Raw genomic sequence first — 20,898 nt, forward strand, 5'->3', positions numbered from 1 at the left:
TATTCATTTTTATGCGGCCAGGGAGTTCAGTAATGACGGGAGTCTCAGGTTTGTGAGCTTGATCTTGTGTAAGACTTGAAGGTTCTATTCCAGCAACTTATTTATCGAGTCACCAATGCACCACTCTGCCAACGGGCACTAAACTACCAATCAAGTCGCTAGGTAATAGACAATAACGCAAAAGTAGTTGGCAGTCCAAACCAAATGCCGCGTGTCCGAATTTCTTTTCACTTCCAGGACATATTGCTGTTAGGTTGGTCGCATGGTGTTCCCTCGTAAAAGAAAAAAAAAAAAATGAAAACGGCCGCACTTATTCAGCAAATGAGTGAGATATGTTTAAGGTGTGAGAATGACATTTTTATGCAGTTCACTCATTAAACGAATAGATTGGTAGCAGGCTAACACATGAACTTTATTACCAATGCGGAGAACACTACACGCTTTTCGTACGTTACCAAATAGCGGGAAAAAAGGTATGCACGCAAGAGGGGCACATGAAACATTTGGAAGTCTTTTAATTTTCTCTCCTTCAGCTTGACTTAGCGTGACAGCAAATCCGGCAGTGTTCACAACAGATGGCTAGAAACCGCTGGAAAAGCGCATCGAGTTTTAGAAATCAATTCTTCCCCATGCTTCGGGGACAATCCAAACGAGAGAAAAGCATGCATTTGTCCATTGGTTGCACCTACGGGAGCACTGTACCGATATTAAAAGTGAAGGCATTCTAATGAAGAGCACAGCTTCACAGCGCCAGACAAGAAGGAGCATTGAGCGAGCGATGCTATGCGGAGCGCCCTTCCTCAGTAGCACAGTGTTCTAAAGGCGCAAAATCAAACACCGCACATGATACTCGCTTACGTTTTATTAATTCAAAGGAGGAGAGTGAAGAGTGAGTGAGTGAGCAAAGGAGGAGAGTGAGAGTGAGTGAGTGACTGAGGGAGTGAGTGAGTGAGAGTGATGCTTATGTTACTGAGATTACGCTCGCCACCGGAGAGCAGCGGCTAGCGACGGTGATGGTAGCGCCGCAGCTCGGCCCCGTGCCTGCTCCGCTGGCCGGCTGGGCTGCTTGGTTACTTTTGGCAAAGACAGTACATTTCCACGACCGATATTTCGGATCCTGTGGTGTCCAAAAGTTCGATTTTTCGGGTCAATGTAGCGCAAGCAGTATTGTGGAGATTGTTTCTTAGCCAAAGGCCCATTTTTTCGGCATCACTTAGACACTTAGATGCAAGCAGGCGTCGTTTTTGCAAACAATCGGTTTTGCGCAGCCGTGAAAGCTAGGCGAAGCAGTCATTCGGACGGACTAGATTGGCACTTTGCTCATCGTCACAATTTGCGAGGCAGTGGCAATAAGCGAATGCTCGACCTTTTCATCGCAGCAGCATACAAAGAGCGCGCGATCGGAATGGGAGTATGAGCAGTCTGCTGTAGCTTGCTCCGCCACCGCCCGCCGCTGCCGCCACCCGTGGGAGAAGGGGGGAGGAGGGGACCTGTGCATTCACGATTCATGGGGGCTCTCGTTTTGCTTGCTTTTCTCCAGCAAGTTCCCTCTCGCGGTCTTCCATGAAAACTGAACGCGCGACGCATGTATTTGTTCGCGGCACGATCGAGTGTATCGCAGTATGTCGTGAAGTGGCATGGACATGACAAAAGCATGACTGGGCGAGATATTCTAACTGGAGAATTATAACAGTTACAGCTTAGCCTGATTCGCTTCTGCAGGGCACCACTGCGCACGTGGTGACCACCTTGATTGAGTTTCATGCTTCCCGGTGGCGCGCACACCTGTTGCGTCTGCACGCGCACGCGCACTGGCGGGCGCCCGCCATATCGATCACGCGAGCGCGTGTGCACGGACGGCACGCGGAAGGCGATCAGCTATTGTTATCAGCACATAAACGAAACATGGGGAGCGGCGAAGTTCGCGATTTGTAAAGTTGATTTTTTTCAGAAAAGTGATTTTTTTTTTCAAGTTCACGGATTTTTTCAGACTGTTCGAGTATTCGGACCATTACCCGGGTCCGCCAACACCGAAAAAACGGTCGGTGACTGTATTTTCAAGTTCTCGCTCATCACAAGCAACACATTATTTTTGATCATGGATCAAGGCTGGAGAAGCAAGGGTGCTAGCTTTGATAGCATTATACCTGATTATGAAATGGAGTATACTATCACACCAGTTTTCATCTCATTCTCTCTCTCCCCCTGCCTTAAGAGTGCTAGGGCCTTTGACATGACCTCACCATCATCACCTGCCCATTAACCTTTTAATATGGCATAACAATCTATCTTCAACCATGAAGGTGCACGTGTAGATAGTATTTAATCTGCTTTCTCTAGCTTGAATGCTATGTACCAATCCCATGGAAGGCAGTCTTTAAGGTACACAAGTGATGCCAGTATGTGATGCAATGCTTTTTGTGAATGTCTTACTCCTTTCCCAGTGATCCCCTCTAATTATGTTAGGTTGCTGTTGTTAACGTGCTCCTGGGGAATACCGTATTTACTCGAATCTAACGCGCACCTTTTTTCCGATATATCGTGTCCAAAAATTGGGTGCGCGTTAGAATCGAGTACGACCCTAAATCTCCGATATCATATCGCCATCGGCATTTCAAAATGGCCGCCTGGTATGCACTTCGAGCCTACTAGCTGGTCTAGCTGTCTATGCCTAGCTGCAGTAGCGTCCTTCGTGTGCTTTGGTACATGTGCTTTGGTTAGCCTACCCGTTTTCTGCGACTGACCGACCAGTATGGACGTGCCGAAGATTCGTCGAGTTCATCATGATGCCGCATTTAAAAGGAAAGTCATCGTGTGTGCAGAGACGGACGGAAATCGGGCCGCATCACGCGCATTCGGAGTTCCGGAAACATGCGTGCGGGACTGGCGCAAGCAGAAGGAAAAGATTTTCGGCAGCAAGGCTACACGAAAAGGTTTCAGTGGACCGAAGCAGGGCCGGTTCACCGAAATAGAAGAGCGGCTCGCAGAATATGTTCTAGAGCAGCGAGCGGCGCAGCGGCCAGTGACGACGGACCTGCTCAAAGTCCGGGCGATGCAGCTAGCCCTACAAACAGGGCTAACGCGGAGCGACTTTAAAGCGAGCAGGTGCTGGCTGTCTAATTTTATGAAGAGAAAAGGCTTTTCTCTTCGAAGGCGGACAGGGATATGTCAGAAGTTGCCTGAAGAGTACGAAGAAAAGCTGCACAGTTTTCAGCGGTTCGTTCTAAGTTTGCGCCGCAAGTACGGCTACCACCTCGGCCAGATTGGAAATGCCGATCAGACACCGCTGTACTTCGACATGCCTGCCACCACAACCGTTGAAAAGAAGGGGGCGAAGCAAGTGCGCGTGTTGTCTTCCGGCCACGAAAAAACACGCGTCACCGCAATGCTTTGTTGCACCGCGGATGGACACAAGCTGCCCCCGTATCTCATATTCAGGCGCAAGACGCTCCCGAAAGGAATCGTGTTTCCGAGTGGCGTGATTGTGCGCGCCAATGAAAAAGGTTGGATGACAACGGGCTTGGTCGCCGACTGGATCGATAACGTCTGGCGCAAGAGACCCGGCGTCAGTTTGGGCCTGCGTGCGATGCTTGTGCTCGATGCTTTCAAGTGCCATCTCGACCAACGCATCAAGGACAAGCTCGCTGCGTGCAACACCGACCTTGTCGTGATACCAGGTGGCATGACATTGCAGCTCCAGCCGCTCGATGTTTGCTTGAACAAGCCAGTGAAAGATAGGATTCGGGCGCTCTACACCGAATGGCTTGTGAGTGGCTGCCATGAATTCACTCCCAGCAACAGAATGAAGCGTGCCTCGCTGCAAGAGTTCACTGGATGGGCGAAAGATGCGTGGTGCACGATACCGTCTGCCATGGTCATCAAGGCCTTTAAAAAATGTGGCATATCGAATGCCATGGACGGCACCGAGGATGAGATGCTTTGGTCCGTCAGCAGTGACAAGGAGTTGTCTGACAGCGACGACGAGTGAACCTTGTGCCGGCATAGTGACAATCTTGGCAAGATAAGCCGTTTCCTTTTGTGTGTGTGTTTTTTAGTGCACCGAGATTAAATCTTTGCTTTTCCAAACGAGACAAAGTTGTATTGCTGTATGAAAGCGTTAGGTGCGCGGTACTCTTTTTCGCGGAGAACGGGTGCGCGTTACAATCGGAGCTTTTTTTTTTTTTCGGGGGTGGGGGTCACGAAAAACGGGTGCGCGTTACAATCGAGGGCGCGTTAGATTCGAGTAAATACGGTACTGGTGATGCATCTGCGATTCGGCTGTTGGGCATGGCAGACATAGCTGGAGAGGCCTGTGAGAGATCCGTGCAGCGTGCAGAGTGATCCTTTCAATATAGGGGAGAAAACCTGGGCCAGGGGGCGCTGCGCCGCTCTGTGCATCAGCGCCCTCCATGGAGACCCTGTCAAAATCTCCGCGCAGTGCGGTCGCGTCGTCTGCTCCTCGCCGCATAGAATCGTCTGCTCCGCGCTGCTTTCCAGCACGTGTTTGCGCGCGCGCGATCGGTTGTTTCTCTCCTTCTCCGGCCGCCGTCGCGCTCCAACAAAGGGGGCAAGAAAAAAAAAATCTGGAATGAAAAAGTGACGGCGTGCTTTTCGCAAAACCCGTGAAAGTGTTTTTCTCTCTTCTCTCTTTCGTGTTGAAACGATAGTTGTCGTTTTTTTTTTTTTTTTTTTAGGTATTTCGTACCGCTCGTATCTCGCACCTCTGTTTGTAACTGGCGGTGCCGCAGCAGTCATCGTGGAATCAAGTCGGCCTCAAGAAACAGATATATGTCATTATTGCCATCACTCGGCGCTTATAAAGGGAAAACACATATGTCAATCGTTCTATGCTATCACGCGATCCTGCTTCGGGAGCTCAAAACTGTGCATTCATAACTGAACTAGGGATTGCACAGCGTAGCTGTGGAATTAAGAAAACAAAGGTTTACTTGGAGAGATGTCCCCGCCTGCATGAAAAGTCGTCAGGCATTTCCTCGCTCTTCGTCTCACAGAGAGAGGAAACTGCCGAAAAAATGAAATGCCTCGGCTTCTCGTCAGTGATCCAGGTAGTTAAGAAACCCCTCATCGTTAAAGGTAGACAAGTCATTGATTTCGGATGGCAGCGCCACAGCAGCGAACTCCCCCTGACCACTGTCAGCAGGAACCAAAGGGTAAGGCGGCATGCTTTGTGCCTTTGTAGTGAATGCGTCCTAAACACGCCGAAAGCAGGCACCACGGCGCCGGCAGCATCGCCTAAAACGTCTGTCCCCAAAGAGTTGAATAGGCCGCTTTCAAGTAAGCAGTCACAAATGGAAAGGAAGCTCCCCAACCAGCGCCCGGAGCACTCATCGCTGTGTACACGTGTACCAATTCTCAACGAGAAGGCTGGACTCTTCATTCTCTGAACAACATGGAAGAGACATCAAGAGGTGCCGCCTCAAGTCCTTCAAAATACCTGTCGCTTGCCTCTGCCTTCGAGTACCAAATTCGCGTTCATGTTTTTTTTTTATCTGAGCCTGCCAACAAGCGCTCTTTGAAACAATGTCCGCGGCGATCAATTAATCATAATTTCTCACTTTCGAAAGCACCGATAAAAAGCGTGCCTCCAGCCAGCCTCTATGTCAGCCGAGGCACAGAAAAAAGCAAAAATAAAAAACATCACTGGCAAAGAGCGCCGGCTTTGCGCGAACAGACGCACGATCATCCCCCCTCGTCCTCACTCTCCTTCTCCCGCTCCGCGTGCACGTGCGGCTGGCTGTAGCACGCGCTCCCGAGCGAGCGGGCTGCGCAGACTCCGCAGACAGCCGCGTGCAGCGCGGGCGCGTATGCGCGTAGGTTTTGTAGTTCCTCTCCGCTCCGCTGGAAACCGAGCGCTGCCGTCGCGGAGCAAACTCCAGTTTTGGTTCCCTATCCCTATATCGTGTGAGATGCATAAACCTCCTTCCGATCACGTTCACCATGGTTGTGAGGGTCACAGGGTTAGCTTGGTGAAACCGAAGCCACTGAAACAGTTGACGCCGTCGCTAGACAGCGCCTCCTCTCGCTGGAAGCCTGATGTTAATAGCGCTGATTAATAACGGGGCTGGAACTGCGATTTAGGATGAAATTAGTTTGAATCCACATACAATTCGGGAAAAAACCCTGGTATTATATGCGGGTTTTTACGGTAATTTCCATACATCACAGACATATTTAGCAGACGGTATAACAGCAACGCAGACTGATGCAATAGAAAACAAGAATTCTCACTTTCAACATTAAGTGTTTTCTGCTTTGCACAGGCTTGAACTGTTACGGGTATGGACAAACAGTACCTCATGTCAGCGGTCCTTGAACATAAACTGAGCAAGCATAAGTCCATGACTACTTTTACAAATAAGAAAAAAAGAGAGACAAGAATAGGGTGTGGTGTGGAAATACTCTGGCCATGATGGCTTGACGGTCACTTACTGTGAATGAGTTGTAGCCTTCAATGACCCTGCCCTCGTCATCAAAGCACTCAAGAATAGGCAGGGAGTGCTCCTTGGCGATTGCATAGTCCACCTTGCTGTAGCCGGGTGTCACTTTCATGGCACCTGGGGACAACAGCAAGATGTGAGCCATCACAAGCCATGCTCAACACTCCCTGTAAGTGTAGCAACCATTCATTAAATCACTTCTACGCACGGCCACATGAGGAGGTCACCTTCACATACCAACTAGAGTAGTATATCGGTGACACAAACCTTATGAGGTTAAAAAAGACATTAGTGACATTAAAAAATTCACATACTCGAAGTGAACAAAATCCATACGCAGAAGCATGAGAAAAGCATATACACAAACCTGTTTATGGCTGATGAAATTTGCTTTGCTCCATGTGCTCAACAAGAAGAAAGCTACCACCACCACTTCACACATACACTGGATACAATTAAACGGAGAAATGTTTGCGACTGGCGTTACATCCAGGTTTTCATTACATGCAGGTTTTGCGTGATGATTCAAAATGGCAAATATTTCAGTCGAATGAATATAATCAGTGGGCCCAGACTTATTTTAGCAATTAGTAAAAAGTTTTCACTCCACAATGTTGTAGTAGCAGCAACCACTACAATTTGGGAACTGCTGGCACAAATCCAGCCTTTCCCTTCCTGTATGGTGAAAGTGGGTAAGGAGAACAGCGTGACGAGGGGATGTGACGGGAGACCTGTCACCAGCTGGATGTCGACAACGATACTTCATTTGAAGATGATATGCACTATGAAAGTGAGCACATTATCTGCACTGAACAAACAAATCTATATATTGCATCCAGTGTTCGTTTTGAAGAAGAGTGCGACAAAGACCCAATGGCAGAGCCAGATTCAAACCCCACAACTCTAGCCAAGGCTGTAGGATGCCTGGGAAAGGTATGAAATTTCATGTCTCAGCCACAAGCTGTGCCAGAGAAGAGCACAAGAAGAGACACTCTGTACAGCTCTGACAAAAGTTAAATTATATTTTTTAAATGAGAAGAGAGGCAGAAACATTGGTGTTATGCACTTTGCGTATTACGGTGTACTCAACTCCATGAATTGAATCTCACAACGTTGACTCAACAATATAGACTGCTCTATAGATGCTGTTGCATATTACAGTAAATATTCAATTTAATGAACTCTCAGTTAAGTGAAATGATGGTCCTACAAAGTTCACTGAAGTGAGTGAGAGTTTACTGTACAGCCTAGCCTAGCTGGGGGACAAATTTTTTGAATCAAGCAAAGTTGTTAGTTCAGCATAGTCACTTTGACTAGTTTCCTCTTCAAGTGTTCTGTGCACTCTTGGGTGATCAGGAGCCAGTGTGAGTGCACAAGTTCCAGAAATAAATAAAAAAGTAAGATTCTGAGTGATCAAGTGCAGTGACCTCCCCTGGGTCAGCTTGGCATGGTTTGCAAGCAGCAATGAGCTGCCCTAAACCATGGCGCTTCACTGTCACTAGAGACACACTGCAGATGTTGGCAAAACCATTTCTAACTAGGCTCTTCACGTGGCAGCCCTCACCTCACAAGTCCCAAGATGAAAAGCACAGCCAGCCTCACCAGTCCCGAAGGTGCGATCCACCTGCGTGGCAGCCACAATAGGCAGCTCTCGGCCTGTGATTGGATGCCTGGCTCGGCGACCAATGAGGTGCGCATGACGTGCATCCTCAGGGTGGACAGCCAATGCAGTGTCAGCAAGCATCGTTTCCAAGCGTGTGGTTGCAACCTGGATCTCTGTCACGCACAAAAGGCAACAGCTTTCTTTCATTTCTTACACAGTGGAAATAACAATCAGCTTAAACGTGCAAAACAAGCACTCTTACTCCCTTACCTGTTGCTATCACACATAAATACTGACCATGCATCTGTCAGCTACACAAAGGCTGTAGCTGAGGTTTCACATGCATCTGATGACATGTGAAACCTCACTCAGCTGCCTTCCATACAGGTTGTCCTGACCATAATTAAATCCCTGAAAAACCAACCTGATTTTGACCAAGTTAGTAACTGCAGCAATCGTTTCAGTGGCAACTACCGACAAGTTTCAAGCTGCACTTCCAGACGAGTGTCTTGAACCATTTGGTATCCTTCTGAGGAACCTCTCAGATGACATGGAGTCCATCAAGGAAAATGCAAATGCCAAGGTACAATGCAAAGAAATTCTTTAAAACTTTACATTACTCCTGGAGTTATGCCTGCACCTCTTGGGCAGAAATGATACTATGCATTAAACGTGTGTCAAGGGAATCGAAATAGCATATATGACTGATGTGAAAGGCCTCATTAGGCAGCACACTTTAGCTTTCAAAGCTGGTCTGGGGTCCTTCAAGAAAGATTTCTGCCGAGATTAGATTCATGTTTCAGCAAGTATTGCACCAAAGTTATGCAGGTGCCTCCTACTTCCAAGAATGGTCCTCTAATTACTCCAGTTGAGGATTGCATTGCAGCCTGATGCCTATGCCATGCCAGGTAGTGCCGTGTTTTGTTTTTGAACCCGCAACCATGCAGAGGCAGCAATGCAGTTGGCTCCTGATGGTCATCAGTGCATTCATTTAATGCAAGGTATAGCACCACCTCGTCTAGCCTAAGAAAGTGAAAGTCAGTTCAGTTCAGTTCTGTCGTTCAGTCGTGTCCGACTCTTTGTGACCCTATGGACCATATCAAGCCACACTTTCCGGTCTCTCATTATCTTCTTAACATCACATAACTTCATCAGCAGCGCCTCGAGGATGCCATCGAACCATCGCGTTCGCTGCCTGCCCCTTCTCCGGCGACCCTCAACTTTCAGTTCAGTTCAGTCGTTCAGTCGTGTCCGACTCTTCGTGACCCTATGGACCATGTCACGCCACGCTTTCCGGTCTCTCACTATCTTCCTAACAACACTATCTCAATCTTTCCCAACATCAAATCTTTCTCCAGTGACTCCTTTCTTCTCATCAGATGACCAAATTCGCTGAGCTTTAACTTTAAAATTTGACCCTCCAATAAGCAGTCAGGGTTTATGGACGACAATATCGACTGATTTGATCTTCTGGCAGTCCAAGGAACTCTCAAGAGTCTCCGCAAGCACCACAATTCAAACGCGTCAATTCTTCGGCGGTCAGCCTTCTTCATAGTCCAACTCTCACATCCATACATCACAACGGGTTATACGGAACTTGGTTGGCAGTCTAATGTCTCTGCTCTTTACTAGACGGTCAAGGCTAGCCATGGCTCTCTTTCCCAGAAGTAGGCGTCTCCTAATTTCATGGCTGCAGTCTCCTTCCGGGGTAATCTTGGAGCCCAAGAAGAGAAAATCCGTCACAGCTTCCACTTCTTGTCCCTTGATGCTCTGGGACTTGACAGGGCAAGATGCCATGAGCTTTGTCTTTTTAATGTTCAGTTTAAGCCCAAAGAAAGTAAAAGTACATGTCACTAATTTAAGATACTTCTCTTTGGAAATGCCGTGTTTTTGCCATGAGTTTAAGTGGACAAGGACTTTGTTGTTTCCAAATGTTTAGGAGGTTCGAACAACCGAAACAATGAAAGTATGAGGCAAATGGAACTGAAAGGTAAATACAGTCGAACCCGGTTATATCGAACCCGGATATATCGAATTTTGGTTATATCGAACTCACGAAATATCCCCTTGAAAATCCCATGTAAAAGTATAGGAAAACCGCGTCATATATCGAACTAAATTTCACCGGTCGTTCGATATATCGAACTCCGCACCACGCACTGGAAAGTGTGCCTTCTCCAAAGACAATCGCATCCCTCTTGGCCGTTTGCCGCGTGACGTTTTCAAGCCACACGCGGAAGGAATGAGAGGGGACAGTTCGACGACGGCTGGTCTGGGCAGCGCCGCGCCCATTCCCCAAAGGCGCGTGCATCTGCAGTTGTCATTTCTCGTGCGCCAACACATGACGTTTGCAAGCCATGTGCGTGGGTGTGCCCATTCTTTTGCCGAGCTATCTCTCTCCTTCAGCACTCGCAACGCATGCGCCAAGCCAGCTCAGCCCGTTTTCAGACAGACGTCGGACGCTTTCTCCAGCGTGTGTTGCGAACCCTCTGCGTGCGGCGGCGCGGCGGCTGACGTGACTATGGCACCTGCGGACTTTAAGAAGCGGCAGCTCTCTCTTTTTTTTTTTTTTGTTTTTGCGAGTCATCCTTTCTTATCGTTGGGCTGTACGCGCGGCGTAGCGTAAGATACGGCGGCTACGGACGTTAAGAAGCGGCAGGTTTTCTTTTTATTTTTATCGTTTATTCTTGCATGTATGAATCAGCGAAAGCACGCGGTGAGCTGCTTGTGAGCTGCGGTGGTGGCTTGTGCAATCAAGCCATCACGGGCACTCTGCCAAGTTCGCTCCCCGCCACCGCAGGAGCTATCGAAAGATAAACGCGCCCTGACGTTATCGCTGCGCAGCATCTTGGCACGCTGCCAATGAGCTGTGGATGAGACGACTGAAACGGACTGACGCACGCCATCGACATGCAAGCGAAAATGCTCGGGATTTCTGCCGCCGCGGCGACACATAAATCGTGTTTTGAGCTGCCGCGGTGGCTCGAGCGGCGAGAGGGACGCAGTTCTAGCAAGTTTGAAAATTTTCGCTCTGTCGCTGAGATCGCTCAGTCGCTTGCATGTGAGCGAGCTGGCCTTAACGCATTTTTTTTTTTCTAATTCTCGGGTGCAAAAGTTGAGGATGGGTTCATTATGCGAGTGGGTTGATTACGCGACAAATACGGTATCGTTTTTTCGCATCGTAAGTGCCATCACAAGCCGATTTCTGTATATCGAATTATCGATATGTCGAACTATTTCGTGATCCCCTTCGAGTTCGATATATCCGGGTTCGACTGTATTATTTGTAAACTATTCAAAGGCTTCAATATTTACACACCCCTAGTTTTTTTGTATTTCCTCTATAACTGCTGGAATACACCATTATCACATTTTTTTTATTAGGCTAGAAACTATAAGGCCATCCAGCACATGTGACAGGCATTTGTACCGGTTCCCAGAATTTACCCAATTATCTGAAAAACCTTGTGAAAATGCCTCATTTGTCAAGTTATCTTTATCTGTCTGTGCACAAGTATAACCAATTGCTGGTAATTAGGCAAGACTGCATGCAAGGGAAGACACATGGGTGTGTTCTTTTGTTTTTGTTTGTTTTCCCCGCCAGTCCAGATATAACGATAACAATCAAAATTTTCCTTTTGTCAATATCATTACGAGTGGAGTGCACTGTATTCATTCTTTCAGAGGGCTCTCTTTGTACTGAAATGTTCATGACATAGTTGCAAATGCACACATACCATATTTTCTGGTTTATAAGACGCACCACTCATATTTAGAGGCTTTTAACAAAAGAAATTGGTATATAAGACGCACCCTTGTATAAGACGCGCCTCAATTTATTCAGGTTAGGGCAACATGACCATCGCGTGCTGTGTCAGAAAATTTGCTATGTGCACGTGCGAATGATAGAAAAAAAAAAAAAAAAGAGGCAACACTTATGTGCGAAATGACTCTCAATCAGCGAGAGCACGAAACACTTTATTACTACTCAAAGCCTTGAAAGGCTTCATCTTGGTACGCGGTCGCTGATTTCTTGCGACAACGCTCGGGCATCCTCTTTGCGCTCATAATCACGGCGCTGATCGGCGCTGTGCGTGGGTGCTCTGACGCACGCGGCAAAGCACATGCAGAAACAATATTGTAAATCGTAACTGGAAAAGAGAGTCGCCTCAATCTGGCTTGTCTCGGCAGCGTGGATAGGGCGAGGAGCATGGACGTAGCCACCTTTTGGCATTCTGCCAGTGAGACGACTGTACAATTTTAGAAACGATTGTAAATACTGTAATCGCAGGCGTCGCTACCGTTACCGTTTCACGATAAAGTTCGCCTGTGAACATTGCTCAAAAAAAAAAAAAAAAAAAAAAAACTGCATATAAGACGCACCGTTGCATAGGACGCACTACCGAAAATTTTGTAAAAGAATTACACACACCGGAAAATATGGTAAGCGTCTTTTTCCGCGCACATTTTCAGCAAAAACCACAACGAAATAACTACATCAACTATACTCTGCGTTTACACACATATCCTTCAAAGACCAAGTGAAATGCAATGAACAAGGTTTAAAAGTAAAAAAATATGTGCCCACCAGTGCCATCAACAGGAAAGGCAACCTGGTCGAGAACACCAACTTCAACACCAACATCACATCCAGGCACCTTCAGCTTCTCTCCAGGCGACACGGAGACATGCTTGACCTGAAGAAGCAGGGCACTGGTTAAGGTCGCAAGTACATTCAGACAGGCACAATGTTCCATACAAGCTACCTACTAACATCATTGGATTCACCCCTGAACCTCTCTCAGTCCTTGTGAAAGTTACTGTGGAACATAAGAACATAAGGTTTAGCATGGGAAAAGGTCATGCACAAGTTACTGATACTGAATGCAACTGCTGTCACTTCAATACAAAATGAAAGATTTCTTTTTCTGCTAGTTCATCCACACATTGCCCTGCTAAAAAAAAAAAAAAAGAAAAAAAAAAAAAAACAACAGTATGAATGAGTTGATTCTAAAATATTCCTGCTGAGGAATGAACAAAGAGCTCTGCTAAAGCCCAAAGAAAGCCTTCAGGAGCTCCAAGAGGCTCATACTTGTGAACCACTGCATTAGAATGATGACATGTGAACACAAAGGCTTACCTCACTGTCTGAGATTGCTGACTGCAGCCAATAACACCAGTTGACCATCTTCTTATCCCGGTAGATAAGACCCGCATCAAACAGCCGCACAAAGGCCTCAGTAACTGCTTCACTCATAGGCTGCATCATTTCCAAACAGACAAAAGGCCCCGAATGCATGAGACACTCACACTATTGCAAGTGCCTCACTGACTTGCATCGTGTAAAGCCAGAAGAGTCAAATCTCACACTAAAAGAGACAAAGCACAGAAGGTTCACTGCTACATTTGTCTGCTCTAGTAACGCAAAAGTTATGCTGACACTTAAACAGTTTCTGCCTTTTTCCTAAATGGTAGCATCAGAAAATGTCACTAAAGTAAGGTTCAGTTAAACTATATAATTGTTGATCTTGATTTCAAGTGCTTACAAGATTGTAAAAGTTACATCAGTGCTGTTGTTTTTTAGTCACTTTGAATTTCTGTGCAGTCAACTTTCAATCATTCTGTGTTCATCCCCTTAGATATTTCGAACGTAAAGGTGGCATTGCCAATGAAGGCTGTTTGCTTGGAAGATTGCTGCTTGCATGCAAGCGAGACTGCCAAAGCCAAAGCCAATGAGACTTCAGATGATCTCTTAAGCTACCATGCTCTGTAGTAGCATTAAAGAAACTACCACCACATGCAGCCTGCACTAAAACTTGTAAACGTAAATTAATATTTACCTGCACATTTTATTCCCACAAGGAAGGCATGTAAGCCCATGTTTCAAAGGCATTTGAAAGTATCGAATATCTCTGCATTGTTCTGCCGATTCAAATGATATATTTCAACTGAATGCACCAACACAATCACACTTTGAGATGGTTTCAACAGACTCAACCCCAAGCAAAGGGCCACAGACAGTGCTGTCCACGTTTTCTCTGAGGTGGCTGCACTCTTATAGAAAAGTGTTAGTCGTAACACATGATGACATATCCTGAAAAAAGTCCCCTATTCAAGCAGAAATCCAGCAGAGATGCATGTTGCGAAACCCAAGCAAATTAATTGGCCAGCTAACAATGAAAGAGATGAAGCCAACTTATGTATATATAAGTACAGGCACATTCTTTGTCAAAAATATACAGCCCAAGAGGCTTGCTTCTAAGCCCTATACATAATGTATAATGCCCTATGTATAATGTATAATGTATAATGTAAGCCCTATGTATAATGAGGCTCCTGGAATACCTTGTCTCGAGAAGTGTAAATGAGATATTTTTTGTGACCTGCGAGGTTGCAAATGCTGCTGATGCACAACAAGCCTGTTACAGGGCTTGGAAGCAAACCCCTTGGGCAGTACATTTTTGCCAAAGAGTGTACACACTTCTATATGAAAGAGGACAGCTTACTCACACAAAATCAATAATTACTCTCCGGTTTAAGTGAGAAACTTACTTATTGTTTTCTTTCACGCAGAGTGTCTTCCAATGGACTATCCTTACGTGCATTAGTCAGGTTCTTGAGTGTGAATCAAGTGTTGCCTTTCACATCCGCTGCTGCTTTAGTGCTGTCAGGTGCAGTTCTGAATATATAGGAGAGCAGGGACCCTTATTTTGCTTTTAAAGGGATATTAAAGAGAAACACCAAACTAAGCAAGACGGAGTGCTTCTTCCCATGGACAGTAGAACCTCGATATTACGAAACTCAAAGTAATGACATTTGCAATGTAATGCATTCTTTTTTATTTCCCAATCTCTGCCCTATTGAAATCCATGTATTTTTTCCTCCCGATTTAACGACGTAATTTTATGCCACACTTTCAATTTAGCGAAGTCCTCACGCATCGCATGCATGTATCAGCAGCCACCTTGATAATGGGATGAGAATTAAAACATTAGCCGAGACATACTGCATTTCACATTTGCCCAAACATTCACGTCATTTTGAGGGGAGGGTTCAATAAGGGGAAAGAAGACATTTTTTTTTTAAACGACAGTCGTCGATCCTTCCACCCACCCATCAGTTGTTAAAGAAAGCATGCGATCATGATACGGGCTTTTAGTATCATTCGTTTCATCAAAAGGTGTTTGCTGCTATTGTGCGTTCTAATAATTTTGTGGCAGGAGACGGTGCCCACCCCAATCGCTACATAATAAAAGGAACTGAGCAACCAGTTCAACTGAGCAACTGGCCAACCCCCCCTCTTCACCCCACCACCACTGGAGCTAATGCACACCATGAAGGTCCTGCTGCGTGGAATCTTGGAGCCCTGCCAAGAAATACACTGGACTGCGATGATGCACAATGTACTAACACGACTAGAGTTTCTTTCTCTTCTTTTTTTTTTTTTTTTTTTTTTTAAGGTTGGCGGCAGCAAAAGTGGGAGGCAAGTTCATTATGTGTTAAATATGGCGTGCGTATCTGAGGCCTGAACAAAAGATTGGCACGCAAAGGTAGTGGCGCCGGCGTGGGATGCGCTTACTCTTTGTTCACATGAAGAAAAATGATGCGTTATGTCCGTTTGCTTCACCCATTATGCTCCTGGTAAACAAAACAACATCCGGTACCCTTGTTATGCTATTATTGCTAGAATTTATTTATTTATTTATTATTTATTTATTTATTTATTTATAGGTACTGCGATCTGGTACAGATCATAGCAGGGTGGGAAAAACAAAAAGAAATACAAGCATATAAACGCACTCAAATTCATAAAATTTGCAGGCACTTTTCAAACATTAGTAAAGAACTTTGAGTTACAGTCTCGCTATTAAGTTTATTCCATTCCGTAATTGTCCTCGGAAAGAAAGAATATTTAAAACAGTTATTTCGCGCGTTCACAGGGGTTATTGTTAGTGCATGCCTTTGTCTCGTATTATAACCTGAAGAGTAAGTAATATAATTGGAAGTGTTAATATTATAATGACCTTTTACGAGCTGGAAAAGAAACTTTAATCGGCAGATACGATTGCGCTCAGTCACAGAAGGTAATCCACTACGCTTTACAAGCTCGCTGACAGACTGCTTATTTCTTGAATTTGTACTATACAAGTTCCCATCTACTAGCAGTGTCCCACTAACCTGTTACTTTATTTGGGTAGCCAGAACATGCGAACCTTGAAGTAACAAAATTAGCGGTTTAATGAAATTTTTGGATGCAAGTATGACTTCGTTATATCGAGGTTTGACTGCACCAACATTTTTTCTGCACGGAAAGGTATTCGCATTGCTGAGAAAACTGCAAATTAAAGTTTCGAAACACTTCCATGTTAAAAGTGCTTGCGGAGACATCACTTTTATGACACAACACATTGGCACTGGAGCTCTCTAACCAATCAGAGGCACCCACCACTGGGAAAGACTGCGAAGCACCCAAAAAACCAAAACTGGCTGGCCAGCCCTGAGTACGTGAGTCGGCCACCACAATGACAAGCTGCAAGTGCAGGTCGCCTCAGCCACCTCAATACGCATCACCCCGACCAAATGGTAAATTGCCGACCACTGCATCGACCACTGCATCGTAAGCACTTGCAATGCGTAAGCAATGTGCCCATGCGGTAGAAGTAGGTGTCAGGATGTGAAAGAATCTGTGTAAAGTTATGGACGACAGCCACAGACTGCAGAATGATCTGCTGATCGTGTTCATGCACGTATACATCAGCAACAATGATGTGAGCATGTGGCTTTGGTGTGTTGTGTCCTGTCGTGAAGTGTTCAGAAAAGCTTTGAGACATGTTCAAAAGCATGCGAGCAGCAGTTTCGCTTCAACCTTCTTAATTCGACTTCCCGAGGACTGCGGAAAACGTTCATATTAACTGGGTTTTCAAATTAATAAAAAATAGCAATAAATATTTTAAAAAATTGAACATAGGCAAAAAATCTGTTCAAAAGAATGCACCGGGTGTAGCCACCCTTTGTCCTGCTGTCACACTTTTGCAGCATCCAGTGAGATGCCATCACGACATGTACTCAACTTAAAGCAGTTAAACACAATGTTACGATGCCAACAGAGACCTAAGGTGCAGTGGTGCAACCCCCTGCCTTCCACATTTCAGTGGAGCCCACAGCATATCTGCAAGGCCATTTAGTTTTGGATTTCATGACATAGGCACCCCCCCCCTCCCTTTCTAAGATTATCAATAGATGTTCCGCTTACTCTGCCTATCGCTGGTCTGAGGCAGCAACTGCCAGGTGAAAAAACTGGGCAAACAGCGCATAATTTGAATTTCCTACAATGTGGCAGGTTTGCGTACTAATTAACATTTTTTTTTTAAGCATGCAACTCACTGCGTACCGCTAGGAATGGGCACTGTCATGGGGTGCATACTACCTGCCGCTTGCCCAAGAACACGAAAATAGGTTGGCCAAATTTCGGACGGCCGTTTTATAAGGATCGATTTAACTCGACAGCCCTTAAATTAATTGAGATGCCAGTAACCTAACCCTCTAAGCCATGGCACACCACCGCAAGAAACGGTGCAGGTTGGTGTCGTGCACAGTCAACCCTCTGTGCGGAAGCGGAGCAAGAATTGTTGCATCACTGGCCTGCACAGATGCAGCTAAGAGTGGGTGTCTTGGCCTTGGCCGCAGCCGAGCCAGAGAGTACTGACAAGTGTGCGCATCGCTTTCTTCAGTTAGGCCGTGCCTTGATGAAGCACCGAGAGCATGCATAGCTGCATTGATGTGAAACACCCTTCTTCTCTGCAAACACATTCTTTTTCTTTTTTTTTTTTTTTTTTTTTGTGCCAAAAGTTCTGGGGCTAGGCTATTACAACATTTTAAACATCATCACTTTAAAACATTACTTCGCGGATCTAAGGAGCCTCGTCTTATTGGTTTGGAGACAATCCGGGATTGGGCATTCCAGCATGGCACACCAGATCTTCAAATTAACCTGGCTGGTGCACGCCACCAGTTTGAATTATTCAGTCAAATGTAACACTACAAACAATGGGACCGCAGAAATTTCTTGAATTATCTGGGATTTAGGAGTTGCCAAGTTGAAATAATTTAGGTTTTACTGTTTCATTCAACCCCACATCTGGGTGGAAAAACAATGCTCTGTGCTGTCTGTTACTGCATTCATAACTACACAGTAAACACAATCACAAGCGACCACAGTGACTGACTCAGCTATGGTCCTTGCGAATTCTATAAGTGTTCTTTAAGCAGAAACTTTCTGTATTCTTTAAGCAGAAAAGAATCGATGTATGTTCTGCTAAACTGTAGTCTGCCACGTGCCAGCTATAGCTGTCAGCAGGGAATGCATGCACACAAAGCCTAGACAAACACACACACCCGGTTGAATGCTTTTCTCATGGAAGTTCCTGCCCTGAGAGCCAATATCTGCGAGCCTGCGGATGTTAAGAAGCGGCAGCTCTGTTTTTTTTTTTCTTTTTTTTTTTTTTTGCGAGAGTCATTCTTTCTTGCCGTTGTGCTGTACACGCGGCGTAGCGTAAAATATGGCGGCTGCGGACGTTAGAAGCGGCAGTTTTTTGTTTTTTTTTGCGGGTTATTTTTTTTTATCGTTTATCCTTGCATGTATGAATCAGCGAAAACACGCGGTCAGCTGCTGCGATCATGACGCCCGCCCCAAGCGCGGCATGATAAATCGAACCAGGCTTGTGCAATTAAGCCATCACGGGCACTCTGCCAAGTTCGCTCCCCGCCACCGCAGGAGCTATCAAAAGATAAACGCGCCCTGACGTTATCGCGGTGCAGCATCTTGGCACGTTGCCAATGGGCTGTGGATGAGACAACCGAAACGAACTGAGGCGCGCTATCGACATGCAAGCGAAAATGCTTGCGATTTCTGCCGCCGCGGCGACACAGAAACCTTGTTTTGAGCTGTCGCGGTGGCTCGAGCAGCGAGTGGGACATAGTTCCAACAAGTCTGAAAATTTTCGCTCTGTTGCTGCCGCTTGTCGCTTGCATGTGAGCGAGCTGGCCTTAACGAATTTTATTTTTTTTTTTTTTTTCAAATTCTCGGGTGCAAAAGTGGAGAGTGGGTTCATTATGCGAGTGGGTTGATTACACGACAAATACGGTATCGTTTTTTGGCATCGTAAGTGCCGTCACAAGCCGATTTCTGTATATCGAATTATCGATATATCGAACTATTTCGCGATCCCCTTCGAGTTCGATATATCCGGGTTCGACTGTAAGTGCAGCCGTTTCTTTATGGGAGCAGCATGTTCCGAGTGTGATGCAGTGAAAGTTCGTTAATTTGAACCTCGTAACTCGAATTACACTGCTTTGTGCGCAAAAAAGCCCATTAATTCAAACGCGAGTCAGTTCCGCTATGGATAATTCAAACTACGCAGCACCCCGCCTGGGCGGTGCTTGGCCAGGTGCCAGCACTTAGGCCAGGTGCCCAGCACATGGCCAAAGAAACGCCTCCGCGATAGGGCGACATAGTTAGGTATTTGCGCGCGTCTTAAAAAGAGAAATAGGAAAGCCAAGTAAAATTATGGAAGAGTTGGTAAAGCCTAACCATTACATGACCGAAACTGTGGCCGGCGCCGCCGAAGGGTAGGGGGGTGGCAGCCGCGTCTGCTTGCTGTCTGTTCCACGTGACCGCCGAGACCTTGGGACTCAATGCTCGTTAATTCAACCATTGTTAATTCAGAAATACGGTCAGGTAATTCTGTCAACGCAGCCCCAGCCAATGCCCACATAAGGCTACGGCATCAAACAGGCTGCACCAGATTAGGCTGTGTTTGGTTGCATGATACCGTAAGCAGTCGTCAAAATAGCACTCTCAAACCTGAACTACACGTTGCGCAGCTGACCGCGCACTTCTCATGTGTGCGCACGATGGCAAGAGTAACAGAACACAAACGGCCTCATCCAGCGGTACTTTAATAGGCTGAGTACATTTCAGGTACACTTTTATGAGCTTCGCGCCGTACATGCCAGCACGCGGCAGCGGTGCTCATTGTCACGCACTAGCCTTCTAAATGATCATACAGTAAACCCTCGTTCACTCGAAATTGTAAAATCCGGGAAAATTTTTGAGATAAGCGGAGTTTCGAGCAAAAGGCCCAAAATTTCTGCCGACAATCCTTGGCGATCAGCTGCGCGCCGCCCCGCCAATGCCTGTTGTTGCCACTTGTGCACACCGCACAGAGCGACGAAACTCTGCGACAGAGGCGTTTTCAGCGTTGCTATGTTACCGCCGCCTCGTCGTTCGGTCAAGGGAAGCACAATTACGCTATATCCCGTTTCTAACACTAAACAGCATGGCGTACGGTAAAACAGTGATGAATGTTTTTGTAACGCATCGCGTGTAAAAAGAAAAAAAAAAAGGGCACAGCTCAGCAGTGCGCTACTACACTGCGATGCAAGCAGCGACTTCCTCTTACTCCTTTCGGAAATTAACAATATCCAGCCACACTAGACTTTTTATTTTCCTTTACTACTCTACCAAGCTTTTACTGAATTGTCTCGATGCATTCATATATGCACAGATCAGACGAAGTGAGCATTTGCAAGTTCTTCGCTCAAACTGAATGAAAAAAACCAACTTCGCTCGCTCAATAAAAAAAAAAAATAACCAGGACGGAAATTGAGTAGCCCAAAGTTTTCCGCAATTGGCTGCCTAGAGAGCTGCTTCTAGGTGATACGCGAAATTTTCTACAAACCCAGAACCTGAGCGTGACAGCGACAAGCGAAAATGCTTTGGTGGCCCTCGGCCCGTCACGTCCGTTGACACTCCACTGCACAAAGGGAGCTTTTGTA

At 46.1% G+C, this 20,898-nt stretch overlaps 1 protein-coding gene across 1 annotated transcript in view; it reads right to left on the reverse strand.

Moving 5' to 3' along the window:
* LOC146184149 (valine--tRNA ligase, mitochondrial-like) overlaps positions 1-20,898 on the reverse strand; it is a 139,212-nt gene that overhangs the window by 76,830 nt on the left and 41,484 nt on the right. The window contains exons 8-11 of the mRNA XM_084609298.1: positions 13,202-13,321; positions 12,650-12,758; positions 8,061-8,234; positions 6,451-6,575 (exon numbers count right to left, since the gene is read on the reverse strand). Coding sequence (XP_084465424.1) covers positions 6,451-6,575; positions 8,061-8,234; positions 12,650-12,758; positions 13,202-13,321 — 528 coding nt within the window. The remainder of the gene's footprint in view (positions 1-6,450; positions 6,576-8,060; positions 8,235-12,649; positions 12,759-13,201; positions 13,322-20,898) is intronic.

This window comes from Amblyomma maculatum, chromosome 7 (assembly GCF_055883805.1).
Source record: "Amblyomma maculatum isolate TAMU_Amacu chromosome 7, ASM5588380v1, whole genome shotgun sequence".
In the NCBI taxonomy this organism is placed as follows: Eukaryota; Metazoa; Arthropoda; class Arachnida; order Ixodida; family Ixodidae; genus Amblyomma; species Amblyomma maculatum.